This window comes from Diabrotica undecimpunctata, chromosome 3, assembly GCF_040954645.1.
Source record: "Diabrotica undecimpunctata isolate CICGRU chromosome 3, icDiaUnde3, whole genome shotgun sequence".
NCBI classification, from domain to species: domain Eukaryota; kingdom Metazoa; phylum Arthropoda; class Insecta; order Coleoptera; family Chrysomelidae; genus Diabrotica; species Diabrotica undecimpunctata.
Window position 1 is genome coordinate 113,975,848 of NC_092805.1, and position 26,922 is coordinate 114,002,769.

The 26,922-nt window shown below is 35.5% G+C and overlaps 2 protein-coding genes across 6 annotated transcripts in view; one reads left to right on the forward strand and one right to left on the reverse strand.

The window, feature by feature from the left end:
* LOC140437252 (hexosaminidase D-like) overlaps positions 1-1,922 on the forward strand; it is a 61,953-nt gene extending 60,031 nt beyond the window's left edge. For both annotated transcript variants that reach the window (XM_072526663.1, XM_072526664.1), the window contains one exon: positions 1,544-1,922. In XM_072526663.1, coding sequence (XP_072382764.1) covers positions 1,544-1,778 — 235 coding nt within the window. In that variant the 3' untranslated portion in view covers positions 1,779-1,922. The remainder of the gene's footprint in view (positions 1-1,543) is intronic.
* A 2,050-nt stretch (positions 1,923-3,972) lies between these two features.
* Positions 3,973-26,922, reverse strand: LOC140437253 (trehalase-like). Of its 4 annotated transcripts, XM_072526667.1 has the most exons (7): positions 26,771-26,887; positions 25,104-25,346; positions 20,889-21,500; positions 18,510-18,810; positions 13,041-13,327; positions 8,723-8,967; positions 3,976-4,337 (listed from the first exon to the last, which is right to left on the reverse strand). In XM_072526667.1, exons 3-7 carry the CDS (start codon positions 21,494-21,496, stop codon positions 4,081-4,083), a joined length of 1,698 nt encoding a protein of 565 aa, XP_072382768.1. In that variant the 5' UTR covers positions 21,497-21,500; positions 25,104-25,346; positions 26,771-26,887; the 3' UTR covers positions 3,976-4,080. The 4 variants fall into 4 exon arrangements, with proteins under 4 accessions (XP_072382766.1, XP_072382768.1, XP_072382767.1 ...); XM_072526665.1 differs by lacking the exons at positions 25,104-25,346; positions 26,771-26,887 and adding an exon at positions 24,762-25,069 and having other exon boundaries at positions 3,973-4,337; XM_072526666.1 differs by lacking the exon at positions 25,104-25,346 and having other exon boundaries at positions 26,771-26,922.

The following is a 26,922-nucleotide window of genomic DNA, read 5'->3' on the forward strand; positions in this document are numbered from 1 at the left end:
TTTGTTCTTTCTGTGACGCTCAACACTGTATATTTTGGTTGTGGTTAATATAAACAACCTCTTCCCAGATTCATTTAAAGTATAATAACGGTCAAAAAGGCTTTGTCTCTCACTTTCAGATATCACTTTTTGACAGTTATATAAACATATATTTAGACAATCTTTCGTGGTTTTAATTCGTTTGGCTGGAACAATTTTATTCCTTACTGACAAGTACTCCTTTCCGGCTTCATGGGCTGCCTTTCTAATGTTGCACTTCCAGGAAGCTGGACGTCTTTGCCGTTTTCTTGTCAATGTTTTAGAGATTTGTGGTATTTTGTTGTCTTCAGTCTCAGCAGTAACGTGATCTACATTTTCATGCGCCTCATCACTTGAACTTGAAGGCTTGTATTCTTTATCTTTGTCAGAATCGTACTCATCCGAATCAAAAAATGGTGGTTGGGCATTTCTAAAAAGATAAAAGATATAATCAGAACTAAATTCGTAAATCATTACTGGGTTTATTCTTTGATATCATTTTCCTATTAGAAAATTATATCTATTAAAAGAAAATAGTTCTAGGCAATCATTAACATGGTGCTCATTTAGACGTTTTCTCTGAAAATTAGTTTATTTACAATTTAAATAGATAATTGATTTATTAAAAATATACCTTAAATCCGCCAGTGTGTCATTTTCATAGTCGATAGTATCCATCATTATTTTATAATAACTGGAATCTGCAAAACATAAATACATAAATAACATAAATAATTGTTAGCACAAGAAAAATAACCTCACTTTTTGAATACTCGAATATTATACATGCATTTCATTGCATACAAAATGCAATGAAATGCATGCGTAGGTATATCACACAGCATTTATATTATGTTTATAGGGATACGTTAGAGAAGGTTGGTATAATTTCATTTATAATTGCTTTCTACAACACTTAGAGTTTTATAGAAAACTTACCTTAGTAAAACTATAAGCTCCAAAAACATAAATATTTTTAATATCACAAAGTTGTATGTGACCCATACACTTATGTTGCACAAATGCTGCGTGACACAAGAGTGTAAGTGACACATACAACTACGCAACTGCAAAAACACAGTTTCACTTCCGTACACTCTTGTATTTCTGGTTGTCTACATCGCCATAGTTAAGATACATCTCTGTAACTTTAGAAAAATAAAGTTTAATGAACATACAACATTGTTACACTAATATCTCGGAAATGAAAAAATTGCGACATACAATAGTGTAACTCTAGGGTGACGACTTGTAAGATTTCTCGTGTTTTTCTATATTAATTAAATGTCTACTTTACTTATTAGCTTTCCGGTTCAGAGGCTGCCGCTGGAATTGTTTGTACCCCATGTTTCATCTATAGAAAAACCAATGTATCATTATAAACCAGCAAGTGAGGGTCAGTGTGCATTTTTGATGCACCGTAAGAAGCAACTTTAAAGCTTTTTGTTTATTTGTTTTAATTTAAATCGTATTTTCTACTAATCATTTATTTTATTATTTTTTAAAGTTATTTCGACTTTTTTAGGTTATTAGGTGAACTGGAAATAGTAGAAAAACGTTTTGATGAATGTGTTGTGAATATTTTGTACAATCATACCACAGAAGAATTAAAGGGGACCTTAATAGATCCTATCAAACAAAACATAAACAAAATGTTGCAAGAATCTAAATCACTAATAGATCCTGGTTATTCATCGAAACCTCAGGCATTTAAAAGAAATTGGCTCCAGGCGGGAATGAGTGTTGAAGAAAATTCTTAATATCTCTCGACATCTAAAGAAGATTGCAATTTTTGCAATACGTTCATTAAAATACATAGTCACATAAAAGAACACAATTTTAGAGCTCAAAATATGAAAACCAAATGTTTTATTAATATTTATTTATAATAATAAAATATAGTTAAGATATGTTTAAGTTTTATTTGTCCAACTTTAAAATATGCTTTATCCAAATCCTTCCGTTTTCCCTTAGCCTATATATTTTTCCAAACTATTATCGCAAGGTCGATAATTGAACTTTATTATAAATTCTTAAAGTGCAAAAGTTTCGAAAGATTACCCGCCTATATATATTGTCTTATTAAGCATTTTTTGAAACTTTTATTGTGTAAGAGTAAGAATATTACACACAAATGCTCTTCAAGAAAAGTTCAGTTAATAAGAAATTAGTAAACATGTCATACAAAGAAGAAGAATCATTGACCAAAATAAAATTTCTTTCCTGTTATACGGTATAATTTTCTGGAAACTCCATAGTTTTCTGTGTGCTGTGAATGTTTCTAGTATCCGGTATCCGTCAACGTTAGCTTGTCATTACTTGACCCTTTCAATACCATATTATCTTGAAAAAGAAAAAAGTAATTTTACGGTTGGGAGAAATGAGTCCCAGCAGAAATCGACATTCAAAATACGAATTTTATTTTTTTTCTAATGTACGCGAAAAATACGGTATATATTCAACAAATATCACTGGATTAATAAATGAAAACAAATTTTTCTTAATTAAGTAATAAACAAAGAATACAAAATGAGACTCATTTGTCCCAACAGTATGGAAAAAAAGGATACAAATGTCCCACCAGTAACAAAAAGGTAAAAATGTAACTTGAACGAAAATAATAAATTTCTGACATTTAAGTATGAAAGGATTGAAAACAGTCATTTCGCAAGTGAAGCTTACATTCTAAACACATAGTTTTTGTTCTTTTTTTCCACATTTCGAAAAGTACATGAATGACATCTACGAGGAGATTTTCCTTGCAACGGCAAATGATTTACAAGATTTCGTGATGAACTTGAAGGTCTGAACTAGATCGTTTCCTAACACCTACTTTTTGTCGACCTGTGTTTATCAAATATTCTGCAAGGTTTACTGGAAATACGGAACATTACGCTTACGAGCTTCTTTGAATATTATCCATGAATTTGAGGCTAATGTTAATAGTAGAGATAAAGTACATTCGTTTATCAAATTCCCATCAGTAAACATGAGCACGTGTTGATATTCGCCATCTCATTCGTCAAGGGACTATTAAATATAATTTATTACCTTAAGTCAGACAGATTCTCATGTTACAGATCCAAACTTGCCAGCATTTTAAATTCAAATTGTATCGTGTTGATTTTTCAGTTAATATATTTTGTTATATTTATGTTATAGTTATTGTTAAGTTATTTACTGGTCGTGTTATTTTTTAGAGTTTAGTTTAATTGTGATATAATGATTAAATTTCAAGAAATTCTTACACTTTCAGTTTCAAAAGTAAATATTTTTAAAAATCATATGATACATAGGTCGTACATTAGTACGACCCTGTTTGGCTTACACATGGTTCTATGGACGATTGGGAATTTGTAAAATGAATACGGTTTAGTGGATTATCTAAACGGCTATGACTCATGCATGCGTAAAATACGCTTCGATCCTAGAAATTTTTATAATTTTGGAATACCCGAACTACTTACTTTCCCATGTTGTCTAATGACATTTGAACTAATTTGAAACCAAAAACTCACAAGCAAAGAGGAGCAACAAGTGCATTTGTTTACAAATTTCACAACAATGATACAATCTAACCACAAAATATTATTTTCTGTTAAAAGTTTTTAAGGCAAAACTCACCCTACGACAGGGACAACGCATAATACGTTTCAAACTGACATAACGCCGAATTTTCAAACATCGGTATGAGACATATATGTCTTGTCTCTACAGTAATCTAAATGCATTTACTATTATTAATAATGCGTAATTGGTTGAAAGAATTTTAGCTGGGACAGGACTATCAAAATTGTTATTGTATATTGGTATAGAAGTCATTGTATAGGTACAACTTAGTATTTTTTTTTTAAATTAACTCACTGTTCAATCACTTTCCAAACACTAAGTGGGAAACGTTTATCATATAACAAACATATTCCAAAAAGAAAGAGTTTTAATTTTTATATTTTTTATTTGTTTGTAAAATACTTTATCGAGCAAAGAATTAATAAGTTCCATTTATAAATGAAATACATTAAAATTTTGTACGTTTATTATTATTTTATATCATTCCTACCTCTATTGGAAAACCTCGTACTTCCTCCGTTTAGTTCTATAATAGAGATGGATAAGTTCCAAGACGCAACCATTGCTCCAACCAAATCCGGCTTGTATATGATACTCACCGCCTCCACCAAAATGGCCGCTGGATTCTGCACTGTATTTTTCAAACATGACTTTATTTTCATGAAAAGCTTTTATGTTTGAATTAACCCAATTATGGGCAAGAGATTGGGCCATTTCTACAGCTTCCGGATCCTCACTCTTGTCTAATCCTGAAACATTCAAATGTTTGAAGCGAAGCTTGTTAACCAAAGCTACAAAGCTGGATTTGTTCATAACAGACCTTCGGAATGGAGACCAAAATACGAAAGAGTGAATCGACACCGGAATATTAAGATCTCCTCATTGGGTGGGCAGCGAGTGACTACGGGCAACGTCCAGACAATATAAATTTGTAGATTTTTTCCAATCCATTTTTTTTATCGAGGAAAAATGAAGGTTGCGTTATACCAAAGCCATCTCTACTTCACAACGATGCTATTAGAATTCGCAATGTTGCGATGGTGGCTTAGATAGGCCGACCCGCCGATCACAACACAAGTTTTGATTTATCAGCGGCACCGTGGAATAAGACGGGGTTCATACGAGCATTAGAAAAACGTCCTCTGCGACGGACGTTGTTGATTTACATCTCTTAAATATTTCCAGCCACATTAACGATGGACGAGAAAATTAACGACTGTTTAACCTTCTTGGTAGATGAATAATGCTAAACGCTTATGAAATGCGACGGACGTCGTAGCCTGTTATATGACAACATTTATTCAGACACACGAAAGAAGACATCTTGAATGGGGAAAATCACTATTTAAGTTAAAGAGTTAAAATAGTTAGAGAACACCTTAGCTAAGGGTCGGAAATATGAACTGATCACAGTCGAGGATAGGAAAATTTAAAACGATTTGGTATATAATCAAAAAACGGTATATCATAGTAAGTATTTTAAGCATCTGGTTACACAGTTACGCGAGGATGGTATTGCGAATCAAGTCGGCCTCTTGAAGAAAGAGGACGAAACGTATGTAGAAACCCTGGAGGAAAGCTTAATAATGCTCACCAAGGTACATTTTCCCAGCTCATCCATTGACAATAATCCTTCGGTAGAGGTAGCTCATCCCAGAAGGCCTACTAAGGCGGACTGGAAATTAGCTACCGACATCACGAGACCGGAAAAAGTCAGGTGGGCCATCAATAAATTCCAGCCATACAAATCACCTGGAATGGACGGGATTTATCCAGCCTTGCTACAGAAGGGACAGGATGTGATCATCCCGCATCTAACAAAGATCTTCAAAGCTAGTTTGGCATGGAGATATATTCCAACCGCATGGCGAAGGGTGAAAGTCACATATATCCCCAAGGTTGGTAGGGTAATGGACCAGACCCCCAAGTCATACAGACCAATAAGTCTATCCTCTTTCCTAGCAAAAACGCTGGAAAGATTGATAGACAGGTATATTAGGGACGACGTGCTGATGGAGAATCCACTTAGCGATCGCCAATATGCATACCAGCCAGGAAAGTCAACTGACTTGGCGCTGGATGATCTTAACAGACTGCTCTCAAAGTCGCTAGATGACAAGGAGATAGCGGTGGCGACGTTTCTGGACGTGGAGGGAGCGTTTAATAACGTCTCCTTCGAGTCTGTAACGGACGCGCTTAAAAGAAGAGGAGTTCCTGCCTTCATATGCGAGTGGACAAAGGCGACCTTAACAAACAGGATCATTGTGTCCTCGTTAGGTGAAGCCACTATTGAAGCGAAGGCAGGAAGCGGCTGCCCACAAGGAGGAGTTTTATCCCCATTACTGTGGGCTACGCTTATGGACGACCTACTTAATACACTGTCCAGGGAGGGTTTTTACTATCTGGGTTATGCGGACCATTTGGTAATTGTAGTCCGAGGACGCTTTACCAAAATAATTTCGGAGAGACTTCAAGTCGCTCTGAGGATGGTGGACAGCTGGTGTGAGGAAGAAGGCCTGAAGGTTAACCCTTAAAAAACATCTGTTGTTCCCTTCACCAGAAAAAGAGCACTGCAAGGCTTACAGCCACTAGTGCTCAAGGGAGTAGAAATCCCATTCACAAGTCAGGCCAAGTACTTAGGTGTAATATTCGACCAGAGGCTGACATGGAATGCACACATTCAGAAAGTCACACAGAAGGCCACTATGGCCCTGAACACATGTAGACGAATGTGTGGTAAGAATTGGGGGTTAAATCCTAAAATGAACCTCTGGTTATACACAAGGGTTATAAGGCCCATGATAACTTATGGTTCAGTGGCGTGGTGGAACAAAACGCAATAGTCCGGGGCGATTCGATTGCTCAGTAGCACACAAAGGCTTGCATGCTTGAGTGTTACAGGAGCCATGAGAACAGCCCCAACGGACGCGCTAGAAGTTCTGCTAAACCTACCACCTCTGCATATATACATACAGAGTGAAGCCAGATCAATAGTACATCGGTTGATCCAAGGCCAAACTCCAATAAGTATGATGCAGGGAGCTGATAACTTAAGGCTATACCAGGACATAAAGGCAGACCCCGTTCTAGGAATGCCTGTAGACCGAATGGTTACGAGGTATAGTTTTAACAAAAATTTTCAAATTACAATACCAAAAAGAGAGGACTGGGAAACTGGTCCGCCGCTAACAGCAAACTCAATATGGTATACGGACGGCTCCAAAACGGATACAGGTACGGGGGCTGGAATATATGGCATAAAACCAAGGACGGAAGTCCGGGTATGTCTAGGAACATACGCGACTGTATTTCAAGCCGAATTAGCTGCTATACACAGGTGCGCTATGGAGCTAATCGGCCGAAAAGTAAATAACGACTCCATCGTTATCTATTCGGATAGTCAAGCGGCTCTAAAGGCTCTCAGTTCGGTACAGGTCGATTCATGGCTGGTATGGAACTGTTTGGATGTCCTCTCTCAGGTGGGAAGTCAAAACAGGTTGACATTTGCCTGGGTGCCGGGACATAAGGGTCATCGTGGCAACGAGAAGGCCGATGAATTGGCCCGAGAAGGCGCATCTACGCCACTGGTTGGTCCGGAACCCTTCTTTGGAATCGCAAATACGATAAAAAGGGCAGCCATACACAAATGGGTGCAACAGAAGTCTCTTGAGTGGTGGAACAACTCACCAGGACAGAGGCAGGCCAAACAGTTCATCAAAGGACATTCGGCTAAATTTACAGCAGACTTACTTTCGCACAGACGCAGGACTGTCAGAATGATAGTGGGTCTGCTCACTGGGCACTGTAGACTCAATAGACACTTGAGTCTCATAGGCCTGACAGAAGAGAACACCTGTCGTTTCTGTCTGGAAGAAGAGGAAACCGCTCTACACGTTCTGTGCCATTGCGAAGGTCTCGCACGAATGCGGTTTCTAGAACTCGGAGAGGAAAAACCGGAAGCACCAGGCTACATGAAAAGGCCACTATCAAGGCTGTTGAGTCTCATTAAGAGGACCAAGCTAGATGAAGTGCTTTAAAATAAGGGGGAAACACAATAGATCTGCAAAGGTCGCGGTGTATCAGGCTCTATTGGCCGCCCCATTTTCTACATTCTACACAGTTACGCGCGAATTATTGATGATGATTAAAATAATACTTAAAAACGTTGATTACCAATTTGCAAATGGACACAAAGATTAACAAGTATTTAGGAAAAATGTTCTAGAACGATTTTTAACATAATTTTGCATATTAGACATACTAAACATTTATTTAGTTATTTTAAAGAAAAAGATGTTTTAGGGTGCAGGAGATCGAAACGACCCAGTTTAGCTAACTAACCAAACCAAACCTAAAGTTTGGTTTCGTTAGCTTAGATTGGTTTGAGTTGGGTTAAGTTTTGATTAGTGGTATGAGAGAGCGAAAGACTAAGATTGAGTAATGGTATACTGTATTGGTGGACAAGAGTTTGCTATGGTACCACGTCCTGCGGTCCCCATATATTGCAAATCAAACCGAGAGAACGGGATTAAGTGACTTGGTGGGGTTTGATAGTATATTCGAACCAAGGATGGATCGTGGAAGTCTTATAGAATTGGGGAGAGTTGGTAAACGTTTCTGTAACAGATGCCTATATGTGTATGAGGTCATTAGACACGACGGTTAATCATGTAAAGAATAAATCTGACCTGTTGCACTATTTTGGCGAATATAGCAATCGACGCATATGAAAGTAAGGTGGATGAGGTGAGAGGATCTGAGGGTCAAACTCAAGGGGGTCAAAACCCATGTTTGTGAGAGGCAATTCTGACACGAGCTGGTACATTGATGGGACCTGTGCGTCCCATCTTATATTTGGATGTGTGAATGAGTAATGAGTGGGAGGTGCTGCAAATCTTCACGGGCACAGAGCACTGCTAAATGGATTCTCGATGGGCGTCGAATGTAAAGAATGTAATATTTAGATTTGGTAACTTAGATCTAACTTATGAGGACAATTTTAAGCAACTGCATACTGATCTGTATTTGTTCACAAATTTTAGTTGTTTGGCAACATCACACCGGTAAATATAATACCGAAATAAAAATGGCAATAAGGACCATAGGAACTTTTCAATCTATATAACATACTAACCTATAATTACTAGATTTTGGTATGGAGACCAAGCGTTAGGAAAATCCCATTGCTGACCCGTGGGAAACAACGATGATGGAATACCTCCTCTATATGCATCTATTCCTTGTTTTCGCAAATATCTGACAGATTTAGCCCCCAATTCTTGTTTTAAATTTTCATAGAATGCTCCGGCCCATAGAGGTGTAAGGTTACTGGCATAATAATGTCTTCGAGGTTTTTTAAGCTTCTGATCATAATCATACCTACAACGAAGACAAAAGATTATTTTTATTAGAACTGCATGGCTGGTTGAAAAGTTCTTAGAATGCCACCGATCTTCCAGGAAAATAAAAAATATATAACATAAATCGTGAAGAATGGATTCACATATCGTAATTGAATAGTAAATTGGTTGGGCGAAGTCGTATAGAGATCATCGTCGCTCTGGATGTCCAAAAAGTCCTACTGCTGGAAAAATATTTATTGGTTATGGTTACGGTTACGAATGATAGACGATTAATCAAGATACAATTTTTGAGGCAACGGATATGATAACTAAACGGGTATTGTATTGTTAACAATTTAGTCGGTCTAAAAGTCATTGACATGATGGATATTGCACTTATTCTTCTTCAGGTGCCACCTCCGCTACGGAGGTTGCCAATCATCATAACTATTTTTAATTTTTGAGGCAGTAGCTCTAAATAGTTATTTTGAGCTGCATCCAAACCATTCTCTTAGGTTCTTAAGCCATGAAATTCGTCTTCTTCCAATGCTTCTTCTGCCATCTATCTTTCCTTGCATTATGAGTCGCAGGATGCCATACTTCTCGCCCCGCATCACATGTCCGAGATAGCGATGTCCGATTACTTCTTTAAATTGTAAGTTCAACTTCCTTCTCTTTACCTATTCTTCTCAGTACTTCATTGTTCGTAACTCTATTTACCCAGGAAACCCTCATAATTCTTCTATAGGTCCACATTTCAAAGGCGTTAAGTCGTCTCATTGTGTCTAGATTTAACGTCCATGATTCCACTCCACTGTAACTGATTGACACTGTATACGTAACATTTTGTTAGACGTACTTTAAGGGCTAATGTTAAGTCTTTGCCACATAGGACCTTTTTCATTTTTATAAAATTAGAACGTACTTTTTCGATTCTGACTTTGATTTCTGCAGTGTAGTCATCATTTTCTGTTATAAGTGTTCCTAAGTAAGTGTACTTTTTTACTCTTTCGATCTGCTGGCCCTCTACTACCAAGATTTCGTTAGTATTGTGGTTGTTTTTACAAATTTTCATAAACTTCGTCTTTTTGATATTGAGCGAGAGTCCGTACTTTCTACTACACATTACTATTTTACTTATGAGTCTTTCCAGGTCTTGTAAACTATCGGCTATTATTACTGTATCATCTGCATATCTAATGGTGTTAACTAGGACTCCATTTAATCTTATGCCGACTGTTTCATCTTCCAGAGTTTCTCGAATTACCTCTTTAGAATAATCGTTAAATAATAGAGGTGATAGTATGCAACCTTGCCTGACTCCTCTCTTTATTTCCATTTCTTCGGATGTCTCTTTTTCAATTCGTACTATTGCTCGTTGATTGTAATAAAGGTTTGTTTTAAATCTCTTTCATCTAGGTTTTTATTTTTTTAAATTTCCATGAGTCGGTCATGTTTTACTTTATCAAACGCTTTATTGTAGTCTATAAAACAGACGTAAAGAATACGGTTAACATCCAAACATCTCTGCGTCAGCACGTTGAAGGAGAATAGTGCCTCTCTGGTACTCATACCATTGCGGAACCCATATTGTGTCACTAATATCCAGCTCCAGTTTAGAGTGAATTCTGGCGTGGATAATTTTTAACAGAATTTTCAATTATGTGACATTAAGCTTACGGTTCGATAGTCACTGCAATCTTTGGCATTCACTTTCTTTGGCAAACACACAAATGCTGATGTCAAAATTTCTCTAGGGATAATTCCCGTAGTATAGATAGCGTTGAACAGTTCCACTATTATGTCCAGGTTTTACTCGTTGACCAACTTTAATAGCTCGCTTGGTAATTCATCTTAACCAGCAGATTTATTGGTTTTCATTGAGTTTAATGCCTGACTAACTTCTGATTTGGTTATCTCTGGGCCTACATCTCCCGTTTGGCTATCTACAGATGTACTAGCTTCTCTCTGGTCATGAAATAATTCCTCGATGTACCCTTTCCATCGTCGTAGTTTTTGTTCTGCCTCCAATATAATATTTCCATTTTTGTCGAGCAATATATTTGAGGTTCTTCTACTTCCTGCTCCGGCTAGTTCTTTGACTTTTTTATGTAGATTAAAGTTATCATATCTGTTTTGAAGTTCTTCTATTTCTTTACATTTTTCAGAGAAGTAGGTTTCTTTAGCCTCCCTAATTTTTCTTCTTATTTGGTTTTGAAGCTGTTTATAGCGGATCGTATTGATGGTTTTGTTTTTTCTCCTTTCAATTATCAACTCTAGAATTTCCTCTTTTTTCTTACATTTGGTTGTTCTCCAAGTACTTTCTTACTTGGCTCCGATATAGAGGTTTTGAAGAATTGCCACTGCTGCTCTACGTTGCAATTATTTATTGGGTTCCTATCTAGATTTGTGTTGATTTCGTGATTCAGATTTTCTTTTGTTTCTTCTGACTTTAGTTTCTGTATGTTAAGTTTATTGTTGTTGCGGCTTTTTTGCGTCTTTTTTAGTTGAAGTTGAAACCTAGCAATAAGAAGACTGTGATCAGAGGATACTTCTGCTCCTGGATATGCCTTTACTGCCTGAATTGAGTTTCGATATCTGTATTTTATTAGGATGTAGTCAATTTGATTTCTGACGATTTTGTTGTCTTTGTCAGCTGGCGATTTCCATGTAAAGGTGTCGCTATGCGAGGATATTGCACTGGGTAACTTAAAATCTAAAAATATTTTGAGTAAGACTTCTTAACATTCTGCCCGTTTAATGAATAAAACTGATTTCTGTGTAGATTCGTTATTACAGTGTAATTCAGTTTTACTGCTATGGATTGTATGAATTGTACCAATTAACTGGCGAGAGGACTGACCTGATTGCTCAGCTCATAAGCAAGTAAAGGAATGACAATAGACTAAAAAGGTTGTGAGATCAATTTTTTGGGTTACAAATGGAATGTTGTTACCTAATTATCTAAAAACCGATCAAACAATATTAAAAGAATATTTTCTTCGTATTTAAGTGCCATATATGTACTACAGGAGTTGAAAATCGTCACAATTTTAACTATTGAGGCAGCTTGGAAAAGTTATATAGAACTGCAAGTGAATCATTTTCTTGGGGTTTTCAGCCAAGACCTTCTTCTCATTGCTGTGCTGCACACGTTCTGAATCTTTTCGTGCATAATCTACTGTAAAAATTGGTAGGTATTCATCCTATCAGATATGATTTTCTCATTTTAATTGACCATGTTATCTCTATTTATTTTTTTTTTCACCCTTTAGATTGTTTCGCAGTTACTCATAGAAAATCATAGATAAATGATACTTTAGAAAGCCTATAAAACTTCTTTACAAGGTAGAATAATAGACCAGAATGACTTAAGATTCATTAAGAACCTCTCATTAATGGAATGAAACTACACAGGACTTCTCAATAGAGAAAGGCGTAAGACAGGCAGGTTGTTAATAAACTTCTCTATTCTATACCGACGACGCAGTCATAATAGCCGACAACCACGAAGCACTAATCGACACATTAAACAGAAAAAAACAGTTTGGCTTAAAAACTAACATAGATAAACCGAAAGTAATGGTGGTGAGCAGAACACCAAATATACATTTGGGTGTAAATGTAAAAGTTAAATAACTGAGGACTTTGGCCCGTGCACAGAGACATGTAGCGGAATTGAGCGTTCAAGAGCAATATTTATGAATATGAGAACTCTTTTTACCAACAAAAGTCTTAATTTAAAGGCACTCTTTTATGAAATGCTTAATTTAATTAGTGCTGCTGCATGGGGCTGAGACTTGGATAATAAAATCTAACATCATAAATTACCTTGAGACCTTCAAAATGTGACATAGAGAAAGAAATAATCGTGACTAAAGTATATAATTGAATTGGCAAACCTCGACGTTCATGAACTTTTCAGAGCTGTACAAAGTGCACAAATGAGTGAGCCGGAATTGTTGCCAGCATTTAATAAATGAATAACGCACCTTAGTATTCAATAACTAAGAAAACCTTTATTATATAGTTGTATAATTAGAGACAGAAGTTACGATAAAATTTATTAAGGAGAGAAAATATTAGCGATACTTAAACTAAATTAGTTACCATGTACCATCCTCTTCATGCCACAAAATTTGAGTGATAGATTCTCTCCATTTCTCCATTAGATTTTGGTAAAACTTAGCCTGCTCCGTATTTTGTAAAATAAGATAGAATTTATACATTACTTTAAATGCCTTATATAGAAAAGCATTTAAATCGACAGGAATATTTCTTCTTGTGCTAATGAACGTAAGGTTTCCTGCCGGTCTGTCCAAATGATCATAAACCCAACGACTGCTGAAGTCCCATCCACTTTCGGCTCCACTTTTTAGATCTGTGTAGCATTCGTACTAAAACAATTTTTTATATGGTTGTTGAAAGTTTCCACACAACGGAATATAAATTGAAATTAAAAAATATGTGTTAAAATTCAACAATGTTATTAAATGAGCTGCTCAGAGCCAAATTGGTATGCCATACTTAACCCATTACGAACAAATCAACATTAACATTTTTAACAAATTAGTGCAAAAGTGCGACATCATGAACATCAGCACCAGCTTCTATCTTTAAGTTTAACCTGTAAAATCTAAGATGTAAAAAACCTGTAAAATTTAAAATTTAAAATCTTTAAAATGTAAAAAACAAAAAAGGGAAAAGAACAACAAGAGACCAAAATTATTCACAAAAAAAGGACGTTTTTTAAATCTGATCAAAAAAAAAAACAGAAATGGGATGCTCATAATACAAAAAGGAAGACTAAATGGAAACACCGATAAAAATAACTGGAAATACATATACAGGGTGGCCCAAAAGTCTGGAAACGGCCAATTATCTCGTAAATTGCTAGTCATAATTGCACAAAATTTAAGGTACACCAATTTTGAGATACGAAGATTCCATATTTGATGTTTGCAATGTTGCCGTATTTGCCGTTTCTCTTATATTATTAGCAACTTTGGTTTTTCAAATTCATCACCCTGTATATTCAGTCATTATTGAAATCTATTATTTAATACGAGTTCAATCATATGTAATACTTATGATTTTATATAGTCTGGAAGGTCTTAAATACATAAAACAGAAGTCTGGCAACGCCTAATTGTTTCAATAAATTTTTTAATAATAACTATTTTCAACTACATTAAAACGTAACAATTGATAGATTGCAACATTTTTTAACATAATGGTTACTTTATCAAGTGTTCAAGATGTGCTCCACCCTAATCGATGGTAGAATCCGTCTAGCATATTTCTCCATGATTGTCTAGAAATTATTCGAGATTCATCGATAATTCGTTCCCTCGTTGCCTATGTATGCCAAATAAAAATAATCTTTAGGATTGAAATCAGGTGAACGTGGAGGCCATTCAATTCTACCTCGTCTACCAATCCATCGTCTGGGAAATATCTCATTTAAATAACGCCGAACATTTACACAAAAATGAGCTGGAGCTCCATTTTGCTGAAAACTTATTTAATTAAAGTTGGCCCCAAACAAGTTTCTCAGTGTAGGTACAATTACATTTTTAAGTAACATTTCGTAACTGTCTGACGTTAAATTTCCTTCGATAAAAAATGACCCAATGAACTGGGTAACTACTATACCTGGTCATACATTTAATTTTTGTGGTCTTTGAGTATGATTTTCACGCATTCAGTGTGGATTTACGTCACTCCGGTACCTTAAATTGTGTCGAATTACACTTCCACACAGTGTAAAGGTTGCTTCATCGGAAAAACGTATTCTGTTAACGAAATTTTCATCATTTTAAATTTTATCCATCATTACCTCAGTAAACCCTAATCTACGATCGAAGTCATCTTCACTTAATTCTTGCAATACCTTAATTTTGTATGGTTTAAATTTATTCTCACGTAATATACACAAGACTGAAGAACGACCTACATCATGTACTTGTGCAACCCTGCGTGAGGATGTATTTGGATCTTCAACAAAACTTTACGTTATAAAGTATCTAAAGTTTTGTTGTCATTCATAACTCTTTTCGGTCTACCTGATCGGTATCTATCTTTTACTTCTCCAGATTCCTCAACTCGCTTTACATTTTTTTGTGGCGTCGCCTTATGAATAGGAGAACGGTTTGGGAAAGTATCATTGAACAAGTTGGCTACTTCACAATAAGATCTTTTTCTCTCACCGTACCCTCTCATCATTAGAATAGTAATTCGTTCTTTTTCGTTAAGGGCCATTTTAGAGAAGCAATTTATCTTGTAGAACTTTTCGAAACACAACTACTGTCAGTTTTAGTTAATAATGTAAATGGTGAACAAATGTCAAAGTCACAGTATTCTATATTTAAATATTTAAATTTATTAAATTCTACATATTTTGCACTGGTTTGTGTATTTAAGACCTTCCAGACTACATAAAATCATAAGTGTTATATATAGTTGAACTCGTATTGAATAGGAGATTCCAATAATGACTGAATATACAGGGTAATGAATTTGAAAAAAAAAAGTTACTAATAATATAAGAGAAACGGCAAATCTGGCAACAGTGCAAATATCAAATATGGAATCTCCGTATCCCAAAATAGGTGTATCTCTAATTTTGTATTTTATTAATATTCTATTTCCATCATTTAATCTTCCTAATAAAAAATCTGTACGGCAATAACGGCGACCAGGGTCCTGATTCTAATTGAGATTTCGACTCAAAACATGTCGAAATTAATATGGCGACGTCGAAATGCGACTTTGCGAACCTTGTGGATTTCAGCTGAACTAACCAAACGACGTCACTAGTTTTCGACTTATCGAAATTAATTTCAACCACAAGAAAGTGGTTGAAATTTCATTTCGAGTCGAAATTAATCTGACATGACTGACTGGACTGGGAGAAGTGAACTTAGGTTCAGTTTAAGTAGGCGGTGTTTTGATCCTTGCAAGGAAAACTGAGGCAAAAAGTATCAATATGGCTGTGTTTTACGGACATTTGCTAGTTTTGGAGGAATTAGAGAGGTTAGATATCCGACGTTCATAACGGAGGATAAGAAGAATGTTACGGGATACTCAAAATTCTTTTTCACTAAGTGATGCTCAATTTAGGCAGCAATTCCGGCTTAATAAACAAGCTGCAAATTATTTAATAAGGGTATTAGAACCATATTTGGAAGAAGGTGTTTATGCCTCTAGGATACCCAAAATGTTTAGGGTTAGTATTACTAAGCTGCAGTAAATTTAAAAATATATTAGAATATAACCACTAAGTCAAATCTTAGTGGTTATAACTTAAGGATCTCCCACATCGCCTTTTTTTTCTTGCCATCTTTTCTTTCAATTCAAAATATAATTGAGAATGGCCAATATTTATGATTTAACAACTCAAACAAGAAAAAAAAGACGTTCACGTAACGTAAACAAAACAAACATTCAACAAGCGTAGTGCAGCCAATAAACAACAGGGCCAACCCAAATTTTCAGCAGTGTCAAAATGATAAAGTAAATATCCCCAGTTTTAACTACAATCGAAATGAATGAGAATCGCTAGCGATTGCGACTGTCATGGCGTAGTCGCTTTTAAATTTCGACATCGAAATGAAATAGAATCAGGGCCCAGGTCAAGGTGGAAAGTGAACTTATTGAGTGTTTTTCTGTCAACAGAGCGAGTGGATTATGAGATATGCTATAGAGAACTGTGAAAAAAAAATCACCATCAAAGGCAATAAAATTATTATATAATTAAGGATAATATATCTACATATATAATAGATACATATATACAGGGTGTTTGGTAGGTCAATGGAAATTTTTTAAGGGATAATAGGGGACGCCATTTGTAAAATTTTTTGCTAATAATGTATCGCTCAAACTGTTAAGGTTTCCGAAATAAAGTTAAATTTGTCAATATTTGACAACCATCTATTTCACGTTTAAAAATTATCTAGGTGTACTGCTTCCCAGTTTTACGAATGTAATAAAAATGTAAACCTATAACACTGACTCTTTGCATAAAATTTCCATCATCTATCGTCATTCTCCGAACGCATAACAAACAAAAAACAATCTACCTGCTATGCTAAAAAACAATCTACCTGCTATGAAGTGGTTTATTTTGGTTTATAAACATGGTTATTGTATGCGTATGAAAGGTGCGTTTTACTGTTTTGACATCCGAATTGTGATGGATCTGCAGCCCTTCGAGAATATCGGCGCCGTTACCCTAACCGGCGACTTCCCCATGTAAGTGTCTTTATTAACACATATCGACGAATTAGTGAAACTGGTAGTGTTAATAATCCTGTTTTCGGTATTAATCCTGGAGGTTATGGAAGGTCTGGTCGGTAGTGCACAACGATGGACGATACCCTTATCATTACACGCCAGTACAAGGTCTTCAAGACGGTGATCCAATTAGAAGGCTAAATTTTTGCCGCTTTTTAATAGGTGCAGACATCAACGATTGTAATTTTCTTAAAAGTATTTTATGGACTGATGAATCCAGTTTTAATAGAGAAGGAATGACAAATTTTCACAACCTGCATTACTGGGCACATGACAATCCCCATCTACCGAAAGAAACATCTTTTCAGCAAAAATTTAGTGTCAACGTTTGGGTAGGAGTTATCGGACGAGAGTTAATAGGACTTTACTCTTTGCCAGGCAGGTTAAATAGTCATGTGTACTTAGACTTTCTATAGAATGAATTAGCACCGCTCTTAGAAGATTTACCCCTCGCCCTCAGACGAAGAATGGTGTACCATGATGGATGCCTTGCACATTGTGCACGTGCTGTTACAACTTGGTTCAACAATCACTATCATAATAGGTGGATCGGACGAACTGGACCGATTTTGTGGCCTGCTAGATTGCCCGATTTAACACCGTGTGACTACCACATCTGGGGCAGATTCAAAGAACTTGTTTATCAAGTTCCAATCCGAACTAGAGCTCATTTAATGGAAAGGATTATCGAAGCAGCTGATATTATAAGGGCAGAACTGAGGTTAAAAGTAACCACATCAGAAATACGACGCAAGACAAGAACGTGCATTAGGAATGGTGGTTCTCATTTTAAACAACAATAACTGTTTTCTGAAGTTTATGTGTACATACTTAATAAGGCATAATAAATGTTGCAAAAAGCATGATGTATCGTTGTTGTGTTTTACCTTTCTTATCCGTTTCATTAATGAAGGTTATTTTAACAATGCATTAAGATTCAACGAAGGGTTTTTGCAATCTGAGCAAGTAACACGCATGGCATTTTGTATGTCAGGTAAGTATCTCGCTTATATAATTATTTTTAAAAATAAAATAGACGAGCAGCCTTATTTTCGATCGGAAACCTTAACAGTTTGAGTGATACATTATTAGCAAAAAAGTTTGCAAATGGCGTCCCCTATTATCCCTTAAAAAATTTCCATCGACCTACCAAACACCCTGTATATATATATATATATATATATATATATATATATATATATATATATATATATATATATATAATTATAATATATACGCTTGAATTAAATGAGTAGGGTCTTACATGTTTCATATATTTACCCTTTGTTCCTCTGTTTTTAAAGCTGCACACGTTTCTATGTCTTCTAAATATGATTCAGGTCTAGGCGTATCACTTAGTGAATTATAATGTGCGAGTTGATATGTCTTCCCATCTTTCTCTATTTCAACAAGCCTATTATCTAACCAGAATTGTAATTCTCGATCCAAGGTGGCCACGTTATGTCTTATAAACTCAAAGTCCTTAGAGAATTTTACATAGTCGTCCACCATAAGACTCAAGAGAGGAGGTTGTGATCTATTTAAATAGTACACTCTACCCCCATTGGGAATGAAACCATACCTAAAAACATTATAATACATATTATATTTTAAATAAGATACAGATTGAACAAGCGATTTATTGTTCAGATAAATTTCCGCGACCAAGTAAATGAAAATTACTATGTTCTCGAGAAGAACCGCATTGATCCAATATCAAAAGGGATACGGTTCAGTTTGAGTTCGGGGTCTCAATCTGCCTACTCCCCTCACTCGTGACGTGCCAGTATCGTGTTCTGTATAAATACAAGAACCGTCAAACGGCACTGAGGTCTCAATCTGCCTACTCCTCAGTGTCAAGTGACGACCGATCGGCCGATACTACCCTGTGTAGCTGCTTTTAATACTCTTAGTATGCGCGAGAACGGTATGCGCGGAAACGGTCTAAGCGGGATGGGTTGAAGCAGCGGTCGCCATGTTGCCGGCAGTCGTTTAGCGCCATCGTGCGTGTTTAAGCTGTTAGGTCGTTTTTCAATGTCGAATGCTTCACGAATGATTCTTGATTTTAAGGAGCGGATAGGAGTGACGGTTTTCGCTATTTAAAATCTATTTTGTGGCCTATCTGAATATGATGTTGAACTAGGGCTGAAGTAGTATCGGAATGTTTTACAGAAATAGATTGTTCGTAAATACGGATTCGTCGGTTTGTGTGTCCTATGTATGTACGTGGGCAACTGGAACAAGGTATCTCGTTGACACCATGGTCTTCATTGGGATTTGGTATTTTACGGTTTTGACGAGATTGGATAACTTGGAGTGATAAGTGCAGATAGTTTTGATGTTTACAGGGTTAAGAGTTCTACTGATCTTGTCAGTGATACCTTTAATAAAAGGTAGAAAGATTTTGGGTTGATCCTGCGGCAAGGTTTGTTTTTTGGATGGAACGAGGTTTAGATGTTTTTGAATACTCCTATTGATTTGGGTTTTATAGTAGCCGTTTTGTAAGAGTCTTTGCATTATTGAATTGATTTCGGATGATCTGTGATTGGTGTCGCTAAGTCTTATGGAACGGAAAACAAGAGTGTTGATAACTGAATTGAGTTGGGCGGGGTGATGATCCGACTGGGCATTGAGATAACGGTTTGTATGGGTGGGTTTCCGGTACACGGAATAGAAAAAGCTGTGAGGTGGCTGTTTTGAATAAGAACGTCAAGGAATGGCAAAGATGCTTCAGACTTAACTTCCATCATGAATTGAATACTGAGATGTATTACATTAAGGTGGGAGAGGAAGAAATCTAATGCGTCTTTACCGTGGGGCCAAATAACACAGCTATCATCAACTTACTGTAACCAGCAGGTGGGTTTGAGATTTGATGAGGACAGGGCTGTTGTTTCAAAATTTTCCAGGTAGATATCAGCTATTACAAGAGAGAGGGGGGATCCCATTGGGGCACCTTTGATTTGACGATAGAAATTATTTTGGAATGAAAAGTATGTATTAGACATGCAGTGTTTTATAAGAGATAATGTGTCTTGGGGATTTGATGTTTAGAGTCCAAGATGGAAATGGGTTCATCGATAGGAATGTTGATGAATAAAGAAACAATGTTAAAACTAACTAGTATATCTGAGGGTGAAATAGAAAAGTTTTTCAGAAAATTAACGAAATTAAAAGAGTTTTTGACAAAGGACGAGGCGTTTTCGGCTGATGGTTGTAAGGATAAAACGAGATGTTTTGCCAATTTCTGAGTGGGGCAGTTATATGCACTAATGATGGGTCTCAGGGGGGCATTCCGGGTTTTCAAGCTGAATATTTTTTATTGAGAAAAACCATTATTTTGACGACGTTTATCTTCAAGTTTAACGAATGTTTGTTTAATTTTTAGTTTAAATAAGTTAAGTGTATATTTTTACGAAATCTAATCATACCATAAAATATAAAAAACACAGGGCAAAAGAGATGTGGACAGAAAACATATTTTTAAACAAGTGACAAGACAATGAATGGAACTAAAATAACAAGGAAACGTTTACGTCAGCGTAAAGATAAAGATAATTTCAAATGTATGGCAGCCCATATTGAATGAAGTAACTAATAGAGCTAAAGCAGAAGTAGGTACTAGTTAGTTTAATTCTAAATTTATTAAATTAAGAGTACCTTTCTACCATAGATAACAAATTTTGAACCAATCCTTTAGAGGTTTCCATCATTTCACTCAACAATAAACCTTTTAATATCCAATAGGAGTCCCAGTAATAATATTCTTTGAATCTTCCTCCAGGTATTATAAAAGGATATTGTACAGGTATAAGCGAATGGGTTTCTGGATGATCGAATACGTGATAAGACACCTTCCTTGTTAAAGTGGGCCAAATATTAATTATGTGCTGAGCAAACTTTCTAACTACAGGATCCTGGATCTCCTTTATGATTTTCGGCTCTTTTTTAAAATCACGTGGATACCATTCCTCTAATTCTCCGATAGCTTTAAAATTTTGATAAACAAATTCTTTGATTTGCTCTCTACTAGGTCTTTCATCGTTCTCGGCCATTAGATTATGAAAGTTTTGTAAAGTTACGTTTACGGGATGAATCATAGCCATATCTACAAAGGTTTTGGAATCGTTAAAAATTTTTGCGGTTTGGACTATATGAAGGAGGTCTCCTTGGCAATATATGGGACTGTGGCAAGATTGTTTATGCAGTGGGGCACTGGAGAGTTGAAGCAACGCTATAATTGTTAAAACTTCAAACGTTAATTTCATAGTTCTAAAAATAAATTAATAAAATATTAAATATTTAAAAGTTGAAATATAAATATGATAATCTCCTAATAATATTGCAAGATTGATATTTTGTTTATTCACTCTATACAACCATTTAGAACAGTTGCTATACAACCATTTACAACCGTTTACAACGTCGCCATTAACATTTGAATATTTACTCGAAAAGCTCCATAGCAGACTGGAGCATAATAATATTCTTTAACTATTTAGGTATTTATATTTTCTTAATAACAAAATAGTATTATGTAAAAGTATGAAAATATCGAGCTGTATTTCCCTCCTGTTCGCTATAGGATGAAGCATTCAAGATTTCGGGGTACTCTGTACTATTAGAGTTTATTGGAGTAAATGGTTGTAAAACCCATGTCCTAGAGGACCCCGAAGTATAAGTATCACATGGTGAAATCTGTGGAGTAGGAAGGGTAGCATATCTACTGCTGGAGCGGAGTTAATAAAGAATGTAGAGCAAAGGCAGGAGTGGGAATACTAATCAAAAATAAGTGGAAGAACATAGAAACCAATCAATGAGAGATCAACCAAGAACCAATAATTAAAATGCATATAGACATATACGGTAGACAGTGATACTAGGAGTATATGCACCAACAGACGATTCCTCGAGAGTAGAAAAATAACATTTCACGGAACAGCTTCAACATCAAATAGAGCTAATTAAGAAGAACGTAAAGATAATTATAACATAAGACCTTAACGGCAGAACCGGAAGGAAAGAAAACGATAAAGTAGTGGGGAGATTTGGAGAGGATGAACAAAACGATAACGGAGAACGTCTGATTGAGTTATACAACCTAAAATCACCAACGGATTCTTCAGACATAAAAATATTCATAAATATACATGGACGCAAGAAACACGAAAGCTGAAATCGATAATAGACTACAAAATAATCAAACAAGATACCACAATAAAAATCAAAGATGTGCGAGTCAGAAGAGGAGCAGAATGTGGAACGGACATTGACTACTGACAGCAAAAATGGGCATTAATTGGAAACATAACAAGACCTCCTTTACAGAAGAACTGTTGAATACTATGAGAGAAAAACAAAACAATGTAGAACTACTCCAAGAACAATCAATAAGAGAACTATACCAGCAACGTCTAGACCAAAAATTAATAGAATTTAGATACGGCAATATCGAAGAAATATACGAGCATATAATGGCGAGTATAAAGCAATCAGCATTCAAAGCCCTTGGAGAAAAGAACATATAACAAATAAACAGCACTATTATGAAATAAATGAACCAACAAAGAGAATAATTGAAGAAAAAAAGCAACTTTACAGAAAATGGCTGACAGCAAACAACGATGAAGGTTATAAAGAATATAGAGAAAAAGATAGAGAGGTGAAAAAACAAATAACATAACAAAAGAATGAAGAATGGGAAAGAACCTGCTTAAATATTAAAACATACATAGGAGGTACAAGAACTTCGGAGTCATGGAAAGTACTGAGAGGATTGAAACAAAACTCAAAAGAAAAAATTAAATTGGAAAATATACAGGACAAACAGTGGAAGGACTATAACAAGGAACTATTAACAGAACAAAGACCACAATTTATTGGAACAGAAAACAGGCGAAGACGAAGCAGATCCCCACAACAAGAAATAGAAATAACAGATAGGGAAATGAGAACGGCCATAAAAGCAATCAAAAATAAGAAAGCACCGGGACCTGGAGGCATCTCACCTGAGCTTATAAAATACGGATCAAAAAAATTACACCGGATGATACAATGGATATTTCAGAAAGCCATAAATGGAGAACAGCTCCTAAAGGAATGGACGGAGGCATATATGACATCTATATTTAAGAAAGGAGATAGAAAACGATGCGAAAATTACAGAGGAATAAGCATAATATCATCAACAGGAAGATTATATGGGAAGATACTGCAAGAAAAGATAAAGCAAGCGATAAAAGGCAAAATCGGGGACGATCAGGCAGGCTTCACGACAAAAAGATCATGCATAGACCACATATACACACTGGAACAACTGTTGGAAAAGAAAAAAGCAAAAAATAGAGATATAATTTGGCATTTGTGGACATGAGAAAGGCGTATGACTCTGTACCAAGAACTCAGAACTATGGGAGGCAAGGTACAAATTAGAAATACAGACGGAACTCATAGAAGCTACAAAAGCTCTGTATAAAGAAAATAAAATGTCCAATAAAATGGGAACAAGAATCATAGGAGACTTCGCCACAACAAAAGGGCTCCTGCAGGGTTGTTCCACATCTCCAACCCTATTCAAAATACACTTAGAGAAAGCGTTGACTTCATGGAACAGAACATGCGAAGGCATGGGAGTACCGGTATGGAACGAATACCTATATACGTTAATCTTTGCAGACGATCAAGTAGTGATTGCACAATACCAAGACGACCTCAAATTCATGATTATTTAAAAAAAAAAGATTGAATGCAAACCTGTACATTCACAATAACGCAATCGAACATGTGCACAAATATAAATATTTGGGAACAACAATGACATCACAGAAGAAATAAAAACTAGAATTGGAAAGGCTCGAGCTGCTTTTGTTAATATGAAGGACATTCTGGGAAGTCATGACATTAACTTAAACCTGAAAATGAGATTGGTTAGATGGTACATCTTCTCGATACTGCTGTACGGAGTTGAGACTTGGACTTTAAACAAGAGAAATACCAATAAACTATAGGCCTTCGAAATGTGGATATACAGAAACATTTTGAAAAGACCTTGGACAGACAAAATATCAAATAGTTTAGTTCTTCGAAGAATGAACAAAGAACGGGAGCTGTTGATCACCATCAAGAGAAGAAAGTTGAAATATCTTGGTCATGTGATGAGAGGGAAAAAGTACCGATTGCTCCAGTTAATTATTCAAGGAAAGATTCAGGGCAAACGAAGCGTGGGGAGACGACGTATATATTGGTTGCGAAATTTAAGAGACTGGTTCCAGTGCACATCTAACCAATTATTTAGAGCAACAGCTTCAAAGATACGAATAGCAATGATGATTGCCAAACTCCGTAGCGGAGAGGGCACTTAAAGAAGAAGACGACCTCAGCTACATGATGAAGAAACTACAAGAAGAATATACCAAGGCTGGCCTAGATATTAATCTCGCGAAAACAGAGTACCTATCTACAAGTGAAGAAGACATAGAAGATCTACAGATTGATGACAACGTAACAATCAAATAAAAGGATCAATTCAAATACTTGGGGTTTAGTACGATGGTTGAGTGAACGCTAGCTTGATGTGCGTTTGTGAGTTGACGAAAACTAGACTGCATATTAATTTGTTCGTTTAAAAACAGTTGCCTATTTATCGCAGGTGTATGTTGTTTGAACTGTGGTAAAAGAATCATTAAAAAGTGGTTATCACTATCAGCAGCAAGTGACGACCGTGCCGAATATGTTTCTAGCTTTCTTTTGCTCAATATGCAAAAGTTGTTCGTAAGTACTATCGGTTTTTTGTTTCTTAGTTGGTAATAACCGATTTCTGTGCTCATTTACTATTTTTTGTCTGCTAGGAGTTCAAAAATTGTCTATCTCATTTACTGTTTTAATCTCTTCTACAGCTGTGTTATATTTGTCAGCCTGAGTATCATCATGTATGGTGTCATTAGAGTCATCATCATATCCAGTATTTGTTTCCACATGTTTTTCTCTAATCGTTATATTTCCACTCGATGGTCGTGCAGCTAAAGTGTCATTTAGGTTTCTTTGAAATTCGTCCAGCGTCTCCTGAACGACAGTTCTGTACTTTTGATAATTCGGCATTTACCGTATTTACCGCTACATCTAAAAATAAAAACGGATTTTTCAAATTCTTTGATTCTTTTTATTTATTTTATTTTTTTTATATTTTCAACATGTAATAGATTAATTTTTTTTAGGTTTTTGTCAACAGGACTGTCATTCAGATCTCTGTCATTTTCATTTAGAATGGCTGATTCAGCAGTGTGAAACATTATTTTTTATGAAGTATGTGGAGTGATATGGGATGAAGTTAACACACAACATATGCCATTGCCGACAACTATAACACATGAAGTAGTTGCTGAGGATTTTTTTGTGAAATAAAGTGGAATTTTCCAAATTGTGTAGACTGAATTGATGGAAAGCATATGAGGTTTCGTTGTCCACCTTCGCTGACTTCGTTGGCTCACTATATTGGAATTATAAGCATTATTATTCAATTGTTCTTCAAGGTGTTGCTGACGCCCATTGTAGATTTCTTTACGTAGATGTCGAATCATATGATAAACAAAGTGATGGAGGAATATTTTTTTACTAATTATGACTTGTTTGAAAACATGGATCAGAGTCGTGATCACTCGGTTATGAATCGGTAAAACGCGGAACCGCGTCATGCGCAGTAAAGTTATAAGTGTACACGTGTTTTAAGTGATTCATTGTTAATTGTTGTGTTGTTTAATTAATATTCCCACAAATGATAAGTGTAATAATAAAAAGACTCTCGTTTTAAAAAAGTTATTATATTTTTAGCTTTTGTATTTTTAAAATAAAAAAGAGCGGGAACATGCTCGCACTTTTTGCTGAATTTTAACAATTTTGAACTGTATACTTACATTAATCTTTAATACAACACTGTTTTTATAACGTCCTTTTACTATCAATAATTTTAACAATAACAAGAGTGATTACAAAAGATATACCTACTTCATCAGTTATAAACGCAAGCATGCAGTAAGAGGGAGGGTCACTGTAATTATCAGAACAACCAGCCGCTGCACTATATCTTAAAGCACACCTATCAGAACCTAAAAATCTGACCGTTCTACTATATTTCTTACCGAAAATATACCTTCTTAAAAACAAAACTATTAGAATTGATTAGAAAAGAGGAAGAAAATAAAAAATAGCCTAAAGGAAAATATACAATTAATTGGAATATCCGATGAGAGAACAAAATGCAGAGATATAAAAGAGAAAAATAAAATTTTACTAGCTCAGTTACGATACGTTCAAACTTTAAAAAAATAACACAAGTGAAGTAATCCACCACATAAAATAGGTATAAAGATATATATACAATGATAATCCTTGGCATTGAAAGCCTTTGATAATATGATAAGAATGATGATTCAATTATTTGAATGTGATATTTACTAAAAGCAATATTTTTGTGGGAAAAAGTAACGTTTTAATCGTATTGACATAATTGTTAATAATTACTCCTCGTTAGTATGAATGACACTTACCTAGAGATAGACAAAATGGAGAATTGGAAAATAGGAAAAATCCATCGATTATCCTTAAAAATTTGGATCTTAAAGTTTGAAAACGAAAAATAAATGACACATTAATTTATGACATTACAAACATCAGTAATCATATATGTACAGGGTTGGCC

What these genes read in the sequence shown, in the direction of transcription:
- LOC140437253 (XM_072526665.1), bottom strand. Translation starts at nt 25,054, where the DNA reads ATGAGCACAGAAATCGGTTATTACCAACTAAGAAACAAAAAACCGATA. An exon ending in ACCATCGTACTAAACCCCAA is followed by an intron (nt 21,501 to 24,761) that starts GTATTTGAATTG and finishes ATTTATTTTTAG; the next exon opens with AACTATGAAATTAACGTTTG. An exon ending in CATGAAGAGGATGGTACATG is followed by an intron (nt 8,968 to 13,040) that starts GTAACTAATTTA and finishes TCTTCGTTGTAG; the next exon opens with GTATGATTATGATCAGAAGC.